The 17632-nt window shown below is 44.7% G+C and overlaps 1 protein-coding gene across 1 annotated transcript in view; it reads right to left on the bottom strand.

Annotated features, from left to right (window-relative positions):
- LOC125758895 (uncharacterized) overlaps positions 1 to 17632 on the bottom strand; it is an 89624-nt gene that overhangs the window by 59739 nt on the left and 12253 nt on the right. Inside the window, exons 2-4 of the mRNA XM_049416661.1 lie at positions 10948 to 11606; positions 9280 to 9514; positions 7651 to 7707 (exon numbers count right to left, since the gene is read on the bottom strand). Coding sequence (XP_049272618.1) covers positions 7651 to 7707; positions 9280 to 9514; positions 10948 to 11597 — 942 coding nt within the window. The 5' untranslated portion in view covers positions 11598 to 11606. The remainder of the gene's footprint in view (positions 1 to 7650; positions 7708 to 9279; positions 9515 to 10947; positions 11607 to 17632) is intronic.

Here is a 17632-nt window from a genome sequence, read left to right as displayed (position 1 = left end):
GGACTGTTGTGCGCGGAACACACGGCGAAACTGTAGGCAAGCAGACGCGAAAACGCGACAAAGCGCGGGCCGCGCGCCGTTGCCATGGCAACGACGGAGAGATCTTCCACCGGCTGCTTTGCTCCTGGCTTGCGTTTCCTTTATCGAATTCTCGGCGCTCGCCACTTTCCTACGAAGAATGCTCATAACGTGCATGCCATTCGTGACCTGGAAGTGCCGGGCGCGCGGCGATAATACAATCGAGAAGCATGCAAGATATCAGGACTATTTTTATGAGGCGAAACGACACCCTTTCAACACGTTCTTTAGTGTACGCTGCTTTCCTGATCGGCATAGGTAATTTCATCGCGAATATCAGCAGATGACACACTGCCTTTGTCGTTGCAGCAACGCCACTTTACGCAATTGAAAGAGTAATCACTAAGAGATAAGTTCAGGCATGGCACATGCATTTCGTCTTTACTGCTGACTTTTCCGGAACAGGTACCCATGTTAGCAGCAATGTACAACAGAGCGAATGAAAAACAGCGAGGAAGAAGACTTCAATACTAACAAGCGCTTTTCGCATTACAGTTCTGCTGACCGATTCAATGAGCCACATATTCGATGCTCACTAGATTGCCCTCCTCACTGTGTCCCAATAATGGGTCATCAAGCTATACGAACAGATCAAGCTCGCCTTGCTTGTTCGCCTCAGGTTACGACTAACGTGTGGCTGCTGCACCATATATGTATATATATATATAATATGGTGCAGCAGCGACACGTTAGTCCGAAACCTCGCGGGCTTTCTTGATTAACTGAAAAAAATGAGGCGCGCAATTAGCACGTTGCTGAAGGTAGCGCAGTCACATGCCATTTGAACATGCCTACATACGCCTCATTGACATTTTGACAATTAGGTGAGTACTTGTCGAGTTAGACCTCATTAACTATTCCAGTGTGCTCGGAATAAGGTGCAGTATATAGGTTTGCTTCGCGTAACGCCATTCCTCTTTTTTTAAATCGTGCTGCGTGATAGCTGGGACACTCTGTGTATATATATAATATAATTACGACGACGCTGCTCCTGAGATCACCATGGTCTTTTGTGCCTCTGTGCTCATTAAAGAGCCCCTTTAAAAGTGTATATATATATATATATATATATATATATATATATATATATATATATATATATATATATATATATATATATATATATATATATATATATATATATATACAGTTTCGACAGAACGTTCCTGGCTATTGGTTTAATTATATGAAAGAAAACTAGTCACAGTGAAAACATAACATTTATTCTGAGCTTTCGGCCGGGGACCGGCCTTTATCAAAGAATGCATTCGTACATGGCGTACGGGTTTAAGTACAGATTTTGTCAATACATAGATGTAGACACACCATCGTGATTCGTTGGACTATGACATGGGAGGGGCCAGAACAACAACAACAACAGCAAACAAATCCCAGGGAGAGAGCGACACGCATACAAGATGACACACACAGCACTGCACTCTGTGAAGAGTAGAGTATAGGCGGGGTCAGAACATACACAAAATAAATAACAAACAGCGCTCCCATTTGGCGTGGTAGTGCGTTCGCATCTTTGTCATTTTTTTTCTTTTTTCCCCTCCGCCTCTCGTTCTGAACCACACACGTAGGTTCGTTTCAGCTGTTTGTTATTTATTTTGTGTATGTTCTGACCCCGCCTATACTCTACTCTTCACAGAGCACAATGCTGTGTGTGTCATCTTGATGCGTGTCGCTCTCTCCCTGGGATTTGTTTGCTTTTGTTGTTGTTCTGGCCCCTCCCATGTCATAGTCCAACGATCACGATTTTGTGTCTACATCAATGTATTGACAAAATCTGTACTTAAACCCGTACGCCATGTACGAATGCCATTCTTTGATAAAGGCGGTCCCCGGCCGAAAGCTCAGAATAAATGTTATGTTTTCACTGTGACTAGTTTTCTTTCATATATATATATATATATATATATATATATATATATATATATATATATTATATATATTATATGGTCATTTCATGCCAAGTGTCCCAGAGGTGGCGCTGGCACTCGCAATAGCATACACATACTGAAAGAAATAATGCACTTTGTACACACTTGTTTGTCTGGGCATACGTGTTTGCGCAGACGTCCCTCTAGCACATTGTGCCAACGACGCCATAGGCTGCTCTCGGGCGTCCATACTTCCCATTGGGCCGCAAGCAAGCTCACATTGTAACGCGAATTCATTACTCGTTGCCCTGACATCAACGGCACATGACTTTCGGCCACTCACAGGGCCACTCACATATATCTCGCATCTTGCCGCTGCCTGTGACGAGTGTCAACTGCAAGGGCGACCACGTGCTTTGCGGCGAAGCGCCAACAAAAAGAAATGCAGGACGCGTTCCGAGGGCTAAATTTCAAAGATAATTTCTTCCTTAAAACAAAAAATTATTTGATTAGACTTTCTTCATTACTTAACAATGTAGTCTACTATCAAACGCCGCATGACGAGGATTTTTACTTGCAACAAATCAGTATGAAAAAATACGGTCAACATGCCACAAATCGCATATGTTTTCTAATTTCACAATTGTTTTCGGGAAGATTTGAAGCCTATTTTACCCCTAAACATTTTCGTACTAACGTACACTTTCCTAAAAATCATACAATTTTAAGATTCGTTAGGGAGAGTTCCAGATAGCTTAAGAAAAAATCACGAACTTTGAAGATTTTCGTAGTTTGTGAAGGTACGTGGCTGGTAGTGAAACACAAAAATTTCGGAATTATTAGGTCAACTAAACAGATCCTCTGGGATAGCGCAAGCGTGGTTTCGAAGCTCAACACACAAAAATAGATGTTATACACATTTTCTATTAGGCACAGTTTAACAAATACAAGCAAATTTCGAGGGGCGCCATGATCGTCAAAGTTTTTTTTCGAGCGAAAATGTTTTGCAATACTCTATGTGGCACAGGAAATAGGCACAAATTGTATCAGCAAAATGCGCGATGTGCGCGCGCCACGTCTGGGACACTTGGCATGGAATATATATATATATATATATATATATATATATATATATATATATATATATATATATAATATATATATATATATATATATAAGCTTCTTGACTTAGACTGCATCGACGAGCTCCTATACAAACAGCTGCAAGGAGAGACCGTTTCCATTTGCGTTTAACCTCCATGCCTTTCAGTGCTTGTTGTTCATCCGAAAGGACATGGTGCTGTTTGTTTGAATTCCAGCTTCTCAAAAACTCAGCATTGCCCGTCTTCCTATATGCCAGAGGTATTTGAAAGTTAGATCGAGCGCCCTAACACATTTCTTCAACCAATTTTCCTGTTTTATTGCAAGCAAATAACTACGCTTTTGCACCGTTTTGAAATGAACGATTTTCCGCAGATAGGACGTGAAGGTAGGATAGCTGTTGTCTTACGGTCAGTTAGTTGTCAGGCTAGGGCATCTTTTTTTTTTTTCTACGGCATCGGAAGGTGTTTCGACCCAAGCAAGGCTTGTCGAACTTGCTGTCAATTTATAGTAGCACTCTGGCAGAGAAAAGGTTTTCAATGGCAGGTGTCTGTTGCCCAATGTGTGCATCGATCATTGCGTGTAGGAGCATCCTTGCAGTTATTGTACCGATTTTAAGCATTTTTCACCATCTTCCTCTTTTTGTTCATCCTTCAATACCATTCCATTATGATTATTTGATAAATAAACAGTGAAATTGAATAATTTGCGCAAGGAAAACTGGGTGTACAATTTTCAATATTTCATTTTCCTGCTTAAGCTGGTTTCTGCGATGACGGCGTAGCATTCAAATAAACTTCCCCGTGGAATCAGAGTCATACCACCAGCTCTGCTCCAGATTACGATAGACGCATGTATAATTGCATTCCGGAGCATCTCAAAAAGTTACCTAATGCCATTCGAATGCGGTGTCTCGAAACCCGAATGTCAAACACAGGTGTTCATATATATATTGCAACGGGTATGAGCCGATTAGTGGTCGTATCCCTAAGAGCGCGTTGGTCGGGCGTCGTGTCACCGGGAAAGGAACGTCGGTGCTGTCGCTGCTGATCGACTCGACGGTCTGCAACACCGGACATGGCCGACAGCGAGGACACAGCCGATGCAGGTTCATGAGATCGGTTATGGGCGCTGTAATCGCAACCTAGCTGTTTGGCGTTCACCGATTTGTTGTGTCGTTCGGTTTCTTTGCGGACAATTTGCCGTACAGTTGCCGTAAGGTCAAAGTGGAAACTGTAGCTGTCATCGACGCTTGCAACCATGGCCACGTTAGCTAACCGACCGAACTTTGGCGTGATACGGCGTAGTCTCAAATGTGCGGCAATGTTTGATGACGTTAGCGGCCAAAGCGAGACTGCCCTTGCCGATGAAGTAGTTGTACACATCCTCGGCAACACCTCTCAGTATGTGCCCAACTTTGTCCTCTTCGGACATTTGATAATTCGCCGTCTTGCATAACTTGAGGATCACCTCTATGTACGTATAGTGCAGGTCTTACCTGGTATTTGAGTACGCTGAAGAAATTTCTTTTCGTGGTCGAATCTCCGAAGCACTCTATGATTTCAGAAGCGAAGAGATCTCAGGTCATTAGTGATTATTCGCGGTTATCGAACCACAACAGCGCAGTGTCTGTGAGGAAGAGAGCGACATACTCTAGCTGAGCTGTGGGATTGCAGCTGTTGCATTTGCTCACACGCTTGTAGTGCGTCAGCCATTCCTCCACGTTCTCGCCGGGTTTTCTTGAGAAATGCCATGGCTACATCTGACGCATCCAGTCGCAGGCTGTCCGTGACGGACGAGTCGAAGATGGCTGTGGGTCGCTGTTGCAGGGACATCGGGATCTCCGGTAGTGTGGGAGGCAGTCGAACGAGGAGTCGGCTTCGGCGTAGACCTAGCGGTACTTGCTCCGTCGTCTTGGTCGCACTACCCAAGCACTCCCACCAGACAACTGTTACGGTTAAGGTTTAAGTATGGTTATTTACAGGGGAGGTTGATGGTCGGGTAATGATGGCGTCGGTAGACTGCACCAATTCACGTCTGCGTCCTCTCCTTTTGCCCGGCCTATACCCGTTGGAAGATATATATATATATATATATATATATATATATATAATATATATATATATATAATATATATATATATATATATATATATATATATATATATATATATTGTGTGTGTGTGTGTGTTCATAGTGAAATTCGAATGGCGTACACTTTTCTACGTGCACTGCGAAGTTATTTCGTTTCCGCCGGCCTTGTCCAGAGCTTGGATCCAAGATGCTACGCGACAGATATGACCGCGCGGTGATTGTGTTAAGAAGGGTCCCCCGAAGTTTACTACTTCTTGCGCAAATATTTTTTCGGCGAGTGGCGAGAAAGACCCGGACAGGCGCAAACATCAACTGAAACTTGTTAGCAAGGATATATATATATATATATATATATATATATATATATATATATATATATATATATATATATATATATATATATATATACGCAGTGCAACAGACGCGCGTACGAAGCGATTTAAGCGATTTATTGACGTTCAGGCCGCGGGTCCGGCCTCAACAGCTCTGATGAAGGCCGGACCCGCGGCCGAAACGTCAATAATCGCTTCGTACGCGCGTCTGTTGCACTGCGTATATATATATATATATATATATAATATATATATATATATATTATATATATATATATATATATATATATATATATATATATAGTTTGTGTGTGTGTCTAGAGATAATACCTTGCGGGTAGCACTCACTAAAAAAAAAAAGAAATGATGCCTTTACTATCGTTTCAGCCGTGACACCACCTTCGTCAGAGCCTTGTGAAGCCCGTGCCACAGCGGAAACGTTATTGAATGCATTTTTTCCCGCTTCTAATGTGTGCCACCTAGAAGTTCATTCAATGCAGAAAGCGCCGCGCGCATGCGCCGTTGCTCGACGTGCGTTCACTAGTAGTCGCGAAGGCAACGCCGCCTCTCAACTTCAACTGCTTTTACTCTTTTATAACCACAGAACAAAGCGAGAATGCCTAATAACGTGCGGATTAATAATAAACGCATTTTTTCTTTAGTAAATAGCAGCGCACTGCCTACAGCATTCTGCACATCTCATTCGTGCACTATGAAGGCTTGCCTGTCAGGGAATCTTAAGGGAATCTCCTGGAAAGAAAGGCCTAATATTTCCTTTGGAACGCCTGCACATCTTCATGGCAACAGCAGGAGCTCCGCTCACAGCTTAATCAATTTTTATATGCTGAGTGAACGAAAGAAGGGGGAATTAAAGGGTTCGCTTTTCTCTGCTGTCTCTTGCGACCCGTTGTTGAGCAAGTCAAATGCATTTTATATTCTACATCACGAGTGATACAGAATAAAGAAGTGGTTTTCAGAGATTGTAGCAATAGTTACTATATTATGTCGCATTAAGAATCATTGCTGTCAGCGCAAAAAACGCCAAAATTCGCTTTTCTGCAACTCTTTGTGCTGATCAAAGTGGACGATTGGACCAGTAGATGATTCATGATTGACTTTGTGCTTGATGAAGTGCAAAGTTGAAACAGACTGCGCCTACAGAACATGAAAGGAGTGCTTCAGGAGAGCTGCCAGCCCATTAGAGTAACCTGGTGGTGTAGCTGCGCCAACAGGATTCAAGACAATCACCTGCAGCATATGAGACAGTCGACTGTGGGGAAAAAAAAAGAAAGAGAAAGAAAGAAAAAGAAGAAATGCAATATGATAGATAGGTGCCTTTTGTGGGTGGGATAGACGGCAGATCTAGAGGTTATTACACAACACGTCGGTCATGTGTGTTCTACTACACGTACATTCCTAACAAAATAGCTTACCAAGTTCGCATTTTCCTGAGTACAATATCATCATTCAACGACTGTGTCATTTTGCACACCCGATTTCACGGCGCCAAGCTGGCCGTGGCAGCCACACTTCGATAAGAACTAATTGAAAACAAATAAAAACTATCTTTAACTTGGTTTTTTAACTCTCATTCCTAGCATCCTCAAACTTATCCAGTTCTAATTTGAGGTAACGCAAGGAGCAAACGAGCAACACCTAAATGGTACACCAAAGGAAATTCGCTTATTATGCAACCACAATATCCTGTTCGTACACAAACATAATGGTTCCCGCTAGCTCAAAAAGAAACTGGGAAAGCAACATGCTGCTCCAATATCCCGCCGGTACGGCCAGCGCAAGAAACTAAACAAACAAACAAATAAAAACACGATTCTCTTGATGCATCGCGGGCGCGTCTATAACGGCCAGACATTCGGCATGGCACGTCTAGAAAAACTGCCAATTCATTGGCAGTCGTCGCCGTCGAGATAACGCCGACACACAGCGCTCTCTTTTCTGAGCGGTGAAGCGACAGTGTCGGGGCGTGTGTACCGTTTCTTTTGATTCTCTTTTATTTAGTGCCGCGTCACTGCATACGTCTTGGCGGGACTTTTGAATTCTTTAAGGTCGATACGCCACGTGGTGTCGTTCACGCGAACTAGGCCGCTGGTGTCCAGAAAAGCTGCATATGAATGGGAAAAGTGCCCTTGAAATGCTTACCTGCTCCCGCTGGTTGGCCCGATGGAACTTACTGAAGTCATAACTTTGTTCGTTACTCTGAAACGGAATAATAATATTAAACTTAAGAGCAGGAAAGCACGCCGCTCAGCTTTGCCAAATGTTGAGGGTGCATGGCGGACATATTTTTCCTAGCTGCTAATCATTCCTGCTCACTCTCGGTAATGTGACATCAATTGCACACTTCATTAGTCGCGTTTACATGAATGTGACAGTAGCGCGCCGTATTTCTTGGCACATCACTGGAATCACCATGCGACGGTCGTTTAAATGTGGTACATCTCATTCCCCTAAAAAGGCAGCAAAAAAAAAAAACAAACAAACGGAAACCTGTTTTCGCTTATTTACGTTCTGCGAGTGACTAAAGAGCACGCGAATGCAGCCACCTCATTATATTGAGATAGCAATTATATATGAACACTCCAGGCGCATTTTTGGCGTCGGCGTCACCGTGAAGTACTGTGTAAAGTCCAAGAGCGATAACATGGCCCGCGCGTCGTATCTTCTATTGCGAGTGAAAGCTTGCGAGAACGGCCGACGATCGCGGCTCAAGCGGGGATCAAGCACTCCGCCCGTCTTCCGTCACGCGAATGGCCCATGCGGGGTCCCGGAGGAAGGGCCTCCTGGCTTTGGCAGAAACTGCCGGTCGCGTGCGTCATTGACTCACACCTTTGTACGTGCTGTGTTCTCAACGCTCACTTTGCGTCGTTGCGATAGACTCGACGAAGATCGCTTCGCTCGCTGCAGTGGCCGCATTTCCTTACTTAAGCCAGCGTTTTGTTGCGTTACAACAGGTGGGATGCTAGAGGAGTTGGCGGTTAGCCTTACTTCGTACAATATTCCTGCTTGCTGTTACCGCATTCACCGCGTTGTCCTTACGGCGAAACTGACCTTTTCCCTCTATCCGTCGACGCGATAGTTCACGTTTGCGTGCAGCTCGCTAGACGACATTTCTCGCATCTAACAATTATCTGCTGCCACGCCTTGAGCGTACCACTGCCTTGTATGCATTGAAGCGATGCGACAGAGCTGCGGCACCGCGTGTAACTTGTAAATGTCGCTATTACTTCCCTGTACGGGTGTTGAATTCTCTAGTCATAATTTATGCATCCAGAGCACAGGCCTCTTCCTACCGGTACCTACAGCACCACCTCATCGTTCAAGAGCAATAAAGTTGGTATTCCGTTTAGCTAACGATATAGGGAGGGCACTGGCGAAAGCCTACGCTCTCACGTTTGATTCACACAGTTAACCTTTAGTTCACTTTAATTCACTGTTAACTCACACTTCATGTACCTTTAATTCACATGTTATTCACCTTAATTCACCTTTGATATTTAGTTCAGCTTATGCACTTGATGATTACTCTTAGTCACTTGGCATAGACTCGCAAAATTAAATAAATGCGGGTGTGCGCCACACGTGACTTTTGCTACCATTCTTTTTGTCAACGCCGGACGCCGGGTCTTTTGGCGCATGAGCCATTTAAGGCTTTCGCCTTAATAACGAGATCTTATCAATGTAGTGGCTTCATCTTGCACTGTGTGTTCTAGTTGACCCTAACTTATACTTTGAGAAGCAACACGGAAATCGATTCGCTCAAAGACATACCGGTAACTGCATGGTGGCAACATTGTTTCCCGGCACGTGACCAAGAAAAGGACTGTGCGTCGTCTCTGCTCTGAGCGTCGTCCTCGTGTGGGTGCCATGACGTCCAGCCGCTGCGAGGCCCGCGACCGGCTGCGACTGCGACCTGACCTCGCATCCCGTGCTGCGGCTATGCGGTTTGTAGCGATGACCACCGCTTCGAAAGCCGGCGACGGCGGCTTCCCACGGCACGGAAGCCCTGCGCGTCATGCGAGGAAGCGCGCCTCTCAGTTCTTGCGGAAGGGACGCCACAGGTGAGGACGTTTGAGGATGCCACTGGCTACGCAATCTTACGCTGGAGAATTATATGGTGAGTGCTAGGCAAAAAAAAAAGACAAAGAAGAAAACTGATGGTACAAAGTGAGGCAAAGAATATGTAAAGGACGTTAAAGAGGAAAACGATTTTTCCCGTATCAGTAAATTTCCCTTTCACAATAACAAAAGCACAACAAGCAAAACACGAAAAAAAAAAAGTGCAGGTGGCGACGCCTTCTCAATGTTTCCGAAGCAACTCGCTGTGACGTCATAGGTATTGACGGCGTATTCCAGGGCCTACACAGTTCTTAATTGGCAAAGTACATTGTTCTCTGTGAAGACCAAAGACTTAACGTTCCAAGTTTGAGCAAATTTTGTTGAGCGAGAACGGCGAAAAAGTGAAAAAAGAAGAACTTTGAAATCCGCGACGTCAAGCAGGCAAAAATTCTGGCGCGAAATATAAAAATAAAACTTTGACCTTCGTTTTCAGCTATATTATTAAGAGACCTGTCGAAATTAAGGACAATAAAGTTCTGAAAGAATAATTTGTCAGTCTAACTTGATTCATTGCTTCACTTTATTGTCCCTCGAATCGAACGATGTAGCGCAGAATAACACAGCTGTACACAGGATAGTGTAGTCACGTGAGCAACAGGTGGGTGTTGGAGCCATGCGCTTGGGACAAAGCATCGTGCATCACTAAAAAGGTAGGTGATGTATGGCGCAATAGGGACGAAAAGATAGGAAAATTAAATAACACTACAGGCGGTGGCAAAAAGTGCACTATTATTGGAATTTTACGATCTCACGAGCTTAATGGCTGCGCTCTCGATGCCTATTCACTGAGCTCACGAATCCTCACTTGATTTTGAACGTACAGGACAACCGTATTATTTCACTTAATTTATTGCCTATTATTCAACGGAAAGAGGCACAATGAGGGTGACACCGTGGGGATGGAAAACTATTGCAAGAAAACGTAGATTACTGTCGTGACGGTAGTCTCACGAAGCTGAACAATCACTGGTCTGATTAGTTGACAAAAAAAAAAAGAGAATAGATGGAAGGTTACAGCACCTATATCGAAATAGCATTGAGCTACACAACACATTCATACTTGACATCGGAAATTGTTTCCTGGAAGCCAGTACGGAAGAGTAATCGCTTTACAGGTGCCCCACTGGTTCTGCTTATTGTATTTTGTTCCAATCAAAGTGTGTTTTCAAAATGCTGAAAACTTCAGTTTGCATTTAGTTTTTTTTTTTTACGAATAATAACTAATGCAACACTCAATGTTGCAATAGTAGCTTAGTTTTCACAAGGCTCACCCAGGTGAAAGTTCGTTACGTGGAATCTCTCGAAGCATTCTCAAATTACCTGCGACCTCCACGCTCCAGTGACCGTGTCGGTGGCAGTTGTGGCCTGCCGAGTCCCGAAAACTTGGTCGCGTCGCTGAAAAGGCCGCGCTCGAAGGAACCCCTCAGCGGTGCGGCCGACTTGCCAGAGTCCAGTGGGCCGTTGGAATCTTGATGTGGTCCTCTCTTCGTTGTCGTAGCCACGGACGCATCGTGGCCCGTGCTGAAGCTGCCCAGATTCTCGGCTTCGATGTCTTCGAGGATGCCGTCCGTCATTTGCTCGATCTCCCTGATCTGGCTCTCCAGGTCGCTCTGCTGCTGATGGCCGACGCGCGCCTGCTCGTCGCGTGGATCGCTGAGTCTCCGGGCTTCCACTTGCAGTTTAGGCATCGGGCTGTCGGCTCGCATCGAGTGGCGGCGCTCGCCGGACGAAGAGCTCATCCGGGTCACGATGGGCACTCGAGATGACGCCGGCGGAGGAGAGGGCAGCCGATCGTCGACGTCGAGTCGCGGTGGGGGCGACGAGATGGGAGGACACTCGCGGTTCGGGGACAGCAGGGCGCCGTGGAAACCGCGGTCGTCGATGCGACGCGTTTCGCCGAGTCCGTCTAGCAGTCGTGTCGGGCTGTGCGCCGGAGAGCCGTCGGAGTGCGTGCTCCGGCCGGCGCCCATCGCAGAAACCTGCGAGAGTGTAACACATTTGCTGCGGGCTATTGCTTCGGTTCACTTGTCAATCGGAAGAGCGGCGGGGAAGACAATTTTTGAGGCATCGTGTAAAAATACTACCACAAAAAATAAATAAAACTAAAGCACGTTCTAAAAGGGAATTTTACCAGACGAAACAAATACAAATATTAGAGGAAACGAATACAAATATTAGAGGAAGCCAATATTTAAATATTTGATAAAATACTGAACCTTTTGTCGATTATAAACAAAGTTGACATAACGGCTATGAAGAGTTCATTTGGTAGTAGAATGCCGATTTACGTTTTTGAGTACATATCGCCGCATCCAATCTGCCATCAACAAGTGGACATCCCACTTTATTTATTTATTTATTTATTTATTTATTTATTTATTTATTTATTTATTTATTTATTTATTGGTACCTTACGGGCCTCCAAGGTGATATTGGCTAAGGGGGAAATACGGTTGTACAATCGTAAACAAGCGTTATTTAATAGCAGAAAATGCTTCAGTACGAAAAGGGAATCTTCACACAGTGCAATAACACGCAACAATAATACAATAATACCACACAATATGAAGATATACATGCCGCAGGATATTGCTAAAATATTACATGATGATGATGATGACATCACACCACGTACAAGTGCGGCAATAGCCACACGAACTGGTACGAAGGCATTGCAAAGACGATGCAGGCATTATCTTGTAATGTACACGCTATACGGCGACGGGAAGGACAAGGGAGTTTTACAACGGCGCAGCCTCAATTCCTGCGTTTAATTAACCTCACACGTCCATTATAGGCTCGCCTCTTCAGCAAACATCCGATGGCTCAGCCGCCAACGGTTTCGATCGCGCACCCGGGAGCCTGTACCACGTGGCCTGTACTAGGAATCGACACCAGCGCTGACGGACCCTGTCGCACACTGTTTGCGTTGGGCAGTGCGCATACGCAGAAGCGTCAGCTCAAACGTCCGGCACGCGTGAAGCGCGAACACATATATGCGAAGCTAACCGCCGGTGCACTTGGCCGCAGCAACACAGTCGAGCCTATCGACACCCTCGCCGTCTGTTATATTTTTCGCCCGCGTGGTGACGCAGTTTAGCGCGCCTAGCTGGCCGATCCCAGAAGCCATGGTCCAGCGATCAATGTATGGGCCCGCGGCACCACTGCTTGATGACAGCCGGTGCGCCCGTATTGAAGATGATTATGATGAGTCTCCACGTTGTTTTGTGTTTCTTCTTTTTACTAAAATTCAGTGGTGACAGGCACGGCTGGGAGGAGCCGTCGTTAGTATACTGTTGTGTCTATTGCGGCTACTGTAACCTCGTACGCGCGTTAAAGCGTGTGGCGTGCACGAGTGTCTGCGTTTGCATTTGTGTTTGCGAGCGCGTGTGTTCCACGTGTCGTATTAACAAAGCTTTGTTCGTAATTGCTTTGCGCCGTTGACCGTTCGCCTTCGTTTACGATATATGTCTAGCGCGAGGATTGGATGGCTAATGCTTTCCTGAACATCTTATGGATAACAATTTACTGAATACGCGCCCAGTTTTTTTAAAGGCGAAAACTATAGGTGTCTCGTTGCGCGGCCCTGTGATCGAAATTACATGGCAGGCGAATGATGCGGCACAACAATCCCGGTGACTAGCTACGTCCATAATGACGCGACACTGTGACGACGCCATGTGCCGTCACTGTGTGACGTCATCAGTTGACGTCGTCGCTTGGCCAATGGTGAGCCGATCCCAGAGGTAGTACAACACCAAGCGAGGTGCAGAAAGCTTCAAGGGAGTGTGGGGGCCATCGACGTCCAGGTAATTCAATGCGTGTCTCTCGCACTGCGGCCACTTATATCTCTCAGGAAGTCTGGTCCCCGATTGTATAACTGAACGCATTACCAAGTGCGCATCAGGCTATCGCCTTCTAGTGTTACAAATAGGATACCATGCTGGCGAATTTTTAACAGCGACGCTTTGTCGACCCATCGCCGTTCGTTGTCGTAACGAGGGCATGCCATGCAGAGCAGCATCACTTGCAACGCAGCTTAAGTTCCAGCGCAGCCGTGATAGTAATACGCCTTGTCGGCCGTTAGTGAATATATTATGTCGGCAGCCGCGGAAACACTAGCCACAGCCATCGTGAGTCATACGTCGCTCAAATCAGTCATTCGACTACGACATAGATGTACGCTGTAGCACGTCTGGTGCACTCGCGGGTGTTGACTCACATGTCCTCGTTCAGCTGTCCCGCAAACTTCGCAACAGAACTTGTCATGGCCTTGTCTGAACTCGATAATACATTACTCTGAAGTAAGCACTCGCCTTGTTTGCTTAATCGGTTCTTCTCGTAGAATGGTGCTTATCGTGTCCTGATTTGTAAGATGTATCATTTGCAGCGCAGTTGCGTACGTCCCTTCAGTTTTCTGCATCGTGCCCAAATTTTATGCACAGTGACGGTGGACGACGTCGTACGCACGATCCACGGTTGATATCGGTGTCTTCTGATTATTGTCACGTCGTGAATAACGGTGACGTGAGGTCAGGTGGCAGTCATGCGTACTTAACGATCATTATGACGCCCGCAAGTGCATAGATAAAGGCAGATAAGGGATGCGAAGTTGTTGCACGTGTAAACGAGCAGTAGACGGGTCGATTATGCAGCGCAGCAGAGCGAGCATTCTTTGTGATTCGATCGAATGTTGCGCACGATAATGGTGGCATTCATGCGCCACCGCCATCGGCTCACATGCAGAGACATAAACTTCGTTTCTTATCGCTTGCGAGTCGTGTTTATACAAAACATGCCATCGCCTTCGTTTCTTACAATTTCATGCAGTGTTCCATGTTGTTTATCCATTCCTGCTTGGCTGGTATTATAGTCGAAATATTTCTTCGATAACCTTGCTACCCCCAACTTCGTAGGTCTTAAGCGCACTCTTGTGTGTCGCTATCCATCAGATATCTTTTTCGGTTATAGTTCTCGTCTATACTCAATATGTGCCTACAGTGAACTAGAAGTCTTCTAGTTCACTATATTGGGCCAAAACCCGTTAATACCGTTTTCCCAACCTGGTCAGCTTGTACCTTTAACGTTCTTTAAATGAGCTGAGGTCGTTTTAAAAAAAATAGGTGACTTTCATTTTTTGGACGTTGTCGGTTGTTGTCACCATTCTAGAACGTGCAAAAATGTCACTAAGTAGACTCCGGCGCGTCTTCAAATAAAAAAAAAAGGGAGTGAAAGTTTTGAACAGCGAAGCTCTTTGAGCTCGCCGTAATTTGTCTGTCGGAAGCAGAAATAATCATCATCATGAACCGGCACGCGCACTCTTCGTTCTGCTTCGCTTCCAGAACACGTGCGCCGATTTCTCCGCCGTGCCCTGTAACAACCTTGGTGGGTGGGTGAGAGAACGAGTAGAGAGAGAGAGAAAGAAAGAGAGAGAGAAAGAAAGAAAGAACGTGATCTAAAGAAAGAGAGAACTTCTTGGCGATAAAATTCTTCACGAGGCGGGATTCGAACCCGCGTACCCTCGATCCGAAGGCGAACGTCCTAACCACTCGGCTACAGAGCACCTTTTTTTTCATGGTATTTATTATAATGCGTATTTGAAATTATCACAAACGTCACGACTTAGTGATGCATTCACTTACCGACAATAATCGCACAAGCACCGCACAAGCATTCAAAGGCTTACATGCATATATATATATATACTGTGCAAGTCCAGAGAAACAGGAAAAATTCTTCAAAGCTTGTCACACATGGAGGCTGGTAAGGATGAACACCTCATCAAGATGGGTGGTGGTGGTGATATCTTTATTGCTCCCAGAACAAACAAAAAATAATAAAGAGGGGACCAGTACGAAAGATGGGTGCCAGTCTGGTCTGATGTCAAGTTCTTCGTAAATTTCCTTTAGATAGAGAGCCATACGCATGAAATGCATACTTGAAGCAGTGGTTAGTTCTGCATTACGGTCTTGCATGCGCGTTTTCCACAGACTGTGCAGTCCCATAAGGAAAAACATATGAAAGGGCACTTCATCAAGAGACGTTGGGAGAAGGTAACGTATAGTATGTGAGTTAATGTTAAAATATTTTTTGAACAGTTTGTTGAAGGATGTCCCAAAAACAGAATGGCATCTTTGCAGCTAATAAAACAGTTCTACTGTCTCTGGTACATCGCAGAGACGACAGTTAACTGAAGAAACAAAAATACCTTTCCTCTGCAACCATGATTTCACCGGCAGTGTATCAGTATGGAGTTTGTAAAAGAAGGTTTTTGTATCAGGAGAAAGATACATTTTCCGAACTCGTTTTAGTACATCATGTCCTGGAAGGTCAGAATATAATGAGCGGTAAAGTGGAGGTGGAAAAAGCATGGATAACAAATCCTTGTGGAGTCTCTTGCGTGATACTGTGTATAGATATTCTATGGAAAACCGGACCTTGAGAAACCGAACACCGATGAAAACTTCCTGCATAAATCCCCACAAACACGGGCGTACAGAGAAATCTGAAGAAACAATCAAGTCAGGTAAGGCATTAACAAACGTAATCTGCAAGAATGATCGAATAATGGGATGGGAACTGTCGCGAAAAAAGTAGAACCGTGAAACAATTTGCCATAGATATAATTGAACTAAACCCAGCCCTCCCTCCTTAACTGGCCTGAATAGGTTGTCCCGTCTCATTGGTTCAAACGTCGAAGACCACACGGAAGTTGCGAAAGTCCGATGAAAGCGCTGTACGTAAGATCGAGCGCAATGAATAAGTTGCAATACATAGTATAGCTTTGCAGCTAAAAATGTATTGCAAGCTTCAGCTCTCCCAAGGATGGAAAGGCGATGTGGAACATAAGTTTGGGCCTGTCGTTCAAGCTTAGGAACACGTTCTTTACGTTATCGGCTATCCGAGCACGCTAGCAGAGCATAGCATAGCCTTGTATAGTATAGTGCAGCAAGGGGGTGGGAAAGAGAAGTGAGCGCGAGGAGGAGAGATATGATGGTGAGAATTGAAAGGAGGAGGGGAGCTGTAAATCATAGCAAAGAAAGAATGAGAGACAGAGAGAGAGGGAAAGAAATTCAGAAGAGAAAGAAAGAAAGAAAGAAAGAAAGAAGGAAAGAAAGAAAGAAAGAAAGAAAGAAAGAAAGAGAACGAGAGAGAGAATCCACGAAAGAGAGAGAAATAAATAGAGGGAGAAATAAAGAGAGAAAAGGATAGAAAGGGGGAGGACGCAAGCGAGAAGTAGAAAGAGAGAGAAAGAGAAAGAGATGAAAGCGGAAGAAAGATAAACTAAATAATTCGGCAGATTCCGCGCCTTGTGGGAATCGGTATCATGCGAAGCAGTCAGCGAGTAGTTCTATGCTGGGTGTGTCCAGATAAGATCGAACACGAGGTCCCGGCCACCATTCCCGATCTTGATGAAATTTACTGTAGGCCTAGGCATTAGACCCAGAACAATGGTGTCGAAGTTAGATTTGCGAAACAAAAATTTGTTCGCCTGAAAAAAAAAATACATATGAATTTTAGCCGTAAAAAGTACTTTTCCGCCAATTTCGCGATTTTTTAATTTTGAGCGCACCTAGGGGAAAAATGATGCAATTCTCGGTCACAATATTTGTTCCCCTCAAAGAACAAGTGAAATACAATCTTACGAGTCTATTATTTGCTTTGCTTGTCGAAGCACTTTTGAAGAAAAAAATCACAAACATGGCAAATCGCACAAAATACGTATATTTCAGGAATTTATTGCTGCAAACAAGTTAAAGTGAGGATAATAAAATCGGTACATATTAACTTAGATGCTTGCGCCCCCTTTTAAAATAATTTCTGTAGCTTTATCGCGCTACGTTCCACTCGATAATTGGGCTGAAACTTCAGTGGTTTACCGCAAACGCCGAAGTTCGAAAATAGTTTTCTCAAAAAGGCCATTTTTAATGTTTTTCTTTAAATCCTTCTGATCGAAGTCAAGGACGTCATCTACCATTCTGAATAAAAAAAAAACGATGCATTA

The sequence above is a fragment of the Rhipicephalus sanguineus genome, chromosome 6, assembly GCF_013339695.2.
Source record: "Rhipicephalus sanguineus isolate Rsan-2018 chromosome 6, BIME_Rsan_1.4, whole genome shotgun sequence".
NCBI lineage: Eukaryota > Metazoa > Arthropoda > Arachnida > Ixodida > Ixodidae > Rhipicephalus > Rhipicephalus sanguineus.
The sequence above is the reverse complement of the archived record's forward strand: the minus strand, read 5'-3'. Positions and strand labels throughout refer to the sequence as shown.